Source organism: Marmota monax, unplaced genomic scaffold (genome assembly GCF_021218885.2).
Source record: "Marmota monax isolate L192 unplaced genomic scaffold, Marmota_monax_Labrador192_F-V1.1 WCK01_AAM20220418_F8-fsc00044, whole genome shotgun sequence".
Classification (NCBI taxonomy): domain Eukaryota; kingdom Metazoa; phylum Chordata; class Mammalia; order Rodentia; family Sciuridae; genus Marmota; species Marmota monax.
The window spans coordinates 1,873,696-1,879,695 of NW_026695198.1; the positions used below are offsets into that span (position 1 = coordinate 1,873,696).

The following is a 6,000-nucleotide window of genomic DNA, read 5'->3' on the forward strand; positions in this document are numbered from 1 at the left end:
GTCTTCTGCAAAGAAATCAACTATTAATCATAAAAGAATATCTTTGTAAATAAAATTTCTCTTTTTCTTAGTTATATCAATTTTTCTTGAAGAGTTTTAAAAGTTTGATTATAAATTTATTAACTTTTTTCTTTAATTTATTTATTTATTTATTGGGAATTTAACTCAGGAGCACTCAACCATTGAGTCACATCACCAGCACTATTGTGTATTTCATTTAGAGACAGGGTCTCACTGAGGTACTTAGTGCCTCACATTGCTGAGTCTGTCTTTGAACTCGTGATCCTCCTGTCTCAGCCTCCCGAGATGCTGGGATTAAAGTCATGCACCACTGTGACCATTATTACCTGTGTCTTTTAATTAATTCTAGCCTTTGATATATTTTCTTCCTCAAATTTTTAATTGATGAGACTGTGTGGGGGGGTGGTTCTGGGGATCAAGCCTAGCCTTTTGCATGTGAGGCAAGCAATCTACCATCTAAAATGTATCCCCAGCCTGAGACATTTTTAAAAGAATATTTCTAGTATATAATTTCTACTTTTTCTGTTGCTTTTTTTCTGATTTTTTTCAATTTTCTACATTCTTATTTAGTTTAATAAATATCTTTCAAGTGGTTATTGGGCATTGCTTAGATAATTAACAACATATATTTTCCAACTCTCAATTATTTGTGTGCTTGAGTTGATTATACCCTTTATTGTGTGAGCTTTTATTTTCATTGGGATTTTTCTATTTAAAATCTGTTAAACTAGATCATTATAGTCATTTTGGAAAATATTTGGAAGTTACAAAGTAAACAAAATTAGGTCATGTTCAATGATATATAAATGTAATTCCATATAATTGGGAATCTAAAGCAGTGGAATGCCAGTTTGAAATAAATTTCAGCATTGTTATAATAAACTTTCTCAAAAAAAAAAGTATAAACATAGGAAGGTCTATGGATGTAGTTTAGTGATAGAATACCAGTGTGTTTAATCCTAAGAAATAGTCCCCACAAAGATAAAAAATAACTAAATGAGAAATTTATTTTCTGCAACATTTGAGTCACAGGTGGAGTTCAAATATGTTGAAGTAAAGGGCTGTGATTGTGATAATATCAGTCAGTTTGAATGTTGTCCTCATCTGTGGTGCTACAAATTCTTAAGATGATTTTCAAAGTTCTCACAGTGTTTCTCAGAATATTCTAGTAAATTCTATATATTTTTTGAATAATAATGGCCTTGAATCATACTGTTCTGTGGCTACTCCCCCCACACACCTTGATAAGGTTTTATATATTTGCAGAGTATATTCACCATAGTGTCGTAAGTGGAATAACTTGCTATTTTAATTTTTTTCAGGTCTGACTTCTAATCAAAACCAAGAATTTTCAGAAGAACAAGAAATAAAATATTTTTTGCAAAACTTGATAAAGAGCAGGTATGGATACCAAGACAGTAAATAGTAAAGGAATGTGAGACAGGGCCATAACTTATGTTAAAAGAGGTAAAGCACCTTATATGTTCTCTAGATCACATAGGATCTAAAAAACAATGACTAGATAATTTTTCCATTTTTTATTTAAGGGAGTATACATCAAAGGTAGGAATGAGATTTCAACAGGAAGAGTCTTTCTTCAGACAGGTTAATTGGCATTCTGGCAAGTCTCACCCATCTCTGTGATGTTATGTGGCTATGTGGCTCCAATGGATGATACCATCTCCAGTGCCATGCTGAATTTAGACAAAACTAGGTAGTATATAACATGTACTGGATCATCTCAAATCAGCTGGATTTCAACTGTGAGTTCCCAGATACCAGACTTTTTTCCCTAATGGCTTCCATGCTTTTTTTTTTTTAATTACATGCACAGTTCATAGATATCTTTCAGCAGCTCCATCTGACATGCACTGCTTCATCTTCATAGCAACAGGGATTTTGTTGCTATGAAGGGATTCACTCCAAGTGAATATCCCAAAAGATCTATGCATTCTGTGGTGTGGGTGGAATGGGAACAACTTTCCAAGTGTGAGATCCAGAGACTTCCTGGATCCTATACATGTCCCCAGTGAACTAAATCCTGTTTCCATTAGATTTTTCTGAGGCCCTCGCATTACTCATCTGTGCATCTCAAGGAATATGTTTTCAACAAATCAAAAGTATTCTCTAACTGATTTTAGTGAGCTAGTTACATAGAATTTTAACAACACGCTCAGTGATAGATATTTTTGCTGGAAAACTGAGCAGTCCAGCTCAGATGCAGTTTGCTCTTTGGCTTAATGAAAAATGCTCTAGCACATCAGGGCCATGATTATGTCCCAGTGCCTGCAGTATTCCCCGCAAATTAAAACCAGACAATAGTGTGTTGGAGGCAAGGTGGAACTGTAGAGATATGGGACATTGGCTAAGCTGGAGAGAGACAACAACACATATGGCAGTCATATTTGAGGACATGTGTGTGCTTTTAAATATATTTGCACAGCATTTTGTAATTATACCCTTCCTCTAAAAAATGAAAAATTTTCTATGTAGTCTACTTCATGCTTTAGTTGGTCACTGGAATAATTTGAAATGCACCATTTTGTAAATATCCACAAATATTTCTGTAGACAAGATAGAAGAAGAGGAGGAGGAGGAGGAGGAGGAGGAGATGATTGTTACTTTACAAAAATGATGCAATGAACAGTTTCTCCGTGTGGCAATGCATGGAATTATAATGAATGTGGGAGTATTTGTACTTACCTACTATTGCTTAATTTAAAGGTATATGTAGATACTCAGACAGACCTCTATATTTATGATAAATCTTTTAGGACCTGTAGACAATCTCTACCCTAGGTAATTAGCAGTATATTAGATGTGGTGTAAAATAATGTAAATTCTGTGAAATTCATTAAAATTTTCTTCTTTTTTAAATCCTAGAAAACACCCATGTGATCATTTAAAAGAGCTTTACAATGATAAATGTGAAAAAGTTTTTAATCCATGCCCCAAATTTATTTATCCAAGCTTTCATAATCAAGAGACAAATTACAGATACAAGGTATGTGAAAGCACTTTTAATAAAACTACAAGAATTCCTGAACTCCAGAGAATTAGTATGGATGAGAAGCCCTACAAATGTAAAAAATATGTAAAAGCATTTAAAGATTCCTCAATTGTTTATCAGAGCAGTGATAAATCCTCCATAAGTAAAGAATGTGAAAAAAATTTTACTCAAATTCCATCCATTACTAAAAATCATAGGCTTTACAATGGAGATATACCTTACAAATTGAAGAAATGTGAAAATGTCTTTAAGTGTTGCTCAAACCTTTTTAAACACTACAGTAATCATACTGGAGAGAAAATCTGGAAATGTAAAGAATGTGGCAAAGCTTTTAGTAGAAAATCATACCTTACTGAACACCAGAAAATTCATACTGGAGAAAAGCCATACAAATGTAAAGAATGTGGCAAAGCTTTTAGTCAAAACTCACTTCTTACTCGACACCAGAGACTTCATACAGGAGAAAAGCCATACAAATGTAGAGAATGTGGCAAAGCTTTTAATCAAAGATCACACCTTACACAACACCAGAGAATTCATACTGGAGAAAAGCCATACAAATGTAAAGAATGTGGCAAAGCTTTTAATCAAAACTCACTTCTTACTCAACACCAGAGAATTCATACTGGAGAAAAGCCATACAAATGTAAAGAATGTGGCAAAGCTTTTAATAAAAAATCACGCCTTACTCAACACCAGAGACTTCATACAGGAGAAAAACCATACAAATGTAGAGAATGTGGCAAAGCTTTTAATCAAAGATCATACCTTACACAACACCAGAGAATTCATACTGGAGAAAAGCCATACAAATGTAAAGAATGTGGCAAAGCTTTTAAACAAAGATCATGCCTTACTCAACACCAGATAATTCATACTGGGGAAAAGCCATATAAATGTAAAGAATGTGGCAAAGCTTTTAATCAAAAATCACGCCTTACTCAACACCAGAGACTTCATACAGGAGAAAAGCCATACAAATGTAAAGAATGTGCCAAAGCTTTTAATCAAAGATCACACCTTACACAACACCAGAGAATTCATACTGGAGAAAAGCCATACAAATGTAAAGAATGTGGCAAAGCTTTTAATCAAAAATCATGCCTTTCTCAACACCAAAGAATTCATACTGGAGAAAAGCCATACAAATGTAAAGAATGTGCCAAAGCTTTTAATCGAAAATCACAACTTACTCAACACCAGAGATTTCATACAGGAGAAAAGCCATACAAATGTAAAGAATGTGGCAAAGCTTTTAATCAAAGATCACACCTTACTCGACACCAGAGACTTCATACAGGAGAAAAGCCATACAAATGTAAAGAATGTGTCAAAGCTTTTAATTGAAAATCACAACTTACTCAACACCAGAGATTTCATACAGGAGAAAAGCCATGCAAATGTAGAGAATGTGGCAAAGATTTTAATAAAATATTATGCCTTACTCAACACCAGAGAATTCATACTGGGGAGAAACCATACAAATATCAATAATGTGGCAAAGCTTCTAATTGAAGGTCATTCCTTAGTCAACACCAGAGACTTTATATGGGAGAAAAGCCATACAAATGCAAAGAATGTGGCAAAGCTTTTAATCAAAGATCATACCTTATTTGACACCAGAGAATTAATACTGGGGGAAAGCCATACAAGTGTAAAGAATATGGCAAAGCTCTTCATCAAAAATCACACATTTCTCAACACCAGATAATTCATACTGGGGAGAAACCATACAAATGCAAAGAATGTGGCAAAGCTATTCTATTAGGAAAAAGTGTTGTTGTTCATCAAATATTCATACTGGATAAGAGCCATATAAATGTTAAGAATATGGCAAAGTTTTAAGTATGCTTCAAGTGTTAACAAGAAACAGATCATTCATACTTGAGGCAATTCTCACAAATCTATATACTGTAAAAGTCATTTGTTGTAAGATCACACCTCATTGGTCACCAGAAACTTCATACTAGAAAGAAAAATTACAATTTCCCAGAGATAGCTCCACAGCACTGACTCCATGAAACTCCAACCCTTGCCCAACTGGCCGTTACTCAGGAGCCCATGGAAGTGGGCAGGAAGCATGGTTGGATCCTTGGCCCTCTTTCCTTCTGAGGACCTCTCCAGGTTCACTTGTCCTTTCCTCAGTTTCTCTGTTTGAATTGATTGAATTCCAATCATCTTTTTTTCCAAAGCTATCTCTGGACTTAAAGGCCTCTTTTGTACCAAACCAACACATTAATAAAACTATCTTATGCCTGAAGTCTATGATCACATCAATGTTTTCCCCATAACCTCAGATGGACAGCATGTTCCTTTGTCAATGTCTTATTTATTTATTTTATTTTATTTTGGGGGGTATAGTGAGGATTGAATTCAGGGGCACTCAAACACTAAGCCACATCCCAGCCCTATTTTGTATTTATTTATAGACACAATTTCATTGAGTTGCTTAGGGCCTCACTTTTACTAATAAGGCTGGATTTGAACTTGTGATTCTCCTGCCTCAGCCTCCTGTGCTGCTTGGATGACCAGCATGCATCACTGCATCCAAAAGTCAATGTCTTTTGCTCTGTAGTTAGTTTAATTTTACTCAGGATTTTTATGTCCATAAAAAACATTCAAAAGATGTTTTTGCCACACTTCAAGCATCAGATTCTGGCTTTTTAAATGTCCTGCATGATACATCTTAGCTTTCTACATCAAATGCAGAGTTTTTAAGTTTGAAACCAGGTGGCTGAGAAACAAATATATTGAACAGCAAAATGCAATACATGTTGTGGTTAAATCTACACATGTAGTGGGTGTGAATGCTCACACTGAATAGACAGCAGGAGGACTGTCCATGACCCCTGAGGGCCCTGAGCCTCCATCCATGACTTTGAGCCCCTGAGCCTCCAGAGGGTCTGTACAAATGAGAAAGAAGCACACTACATTTTCCTACCCCTAAACACACTGTAGAATTTACTAGA

The 6,000-nt window shown here is 35.0% G+C and overlaps 1 protein-coding gene across 1 annotated transcript in view; it reads left to right on the forward strand.

The window, feature by feature from the left end:
- LOC131423591 (zinc finger protein 420-like) overlaps positions 1 to 5,291 on the forward strand; it is a 119,225-nt gene extending 113,934 nt beyond the window's left edge. The window contains exons 6-7 of the mRNA XM_058574021.1: positions 1,344 to 1,422; positions 2,905 to 5,291. Coding sequence (XP_058430004.1) covers positions 1,344 to 1,422; positions 2,905 to 4,378 — 1,553 coding nt within the window. The 3' untranslated portion in view covers positions 4,379 to 5,291. The remainder of the gene's footprint in view (positions 1 to 1,343; positions 1,423 to 2,904) is intronic.
- Positions 5,292 to 6,000: the final 709 nt, after the last annotated feature.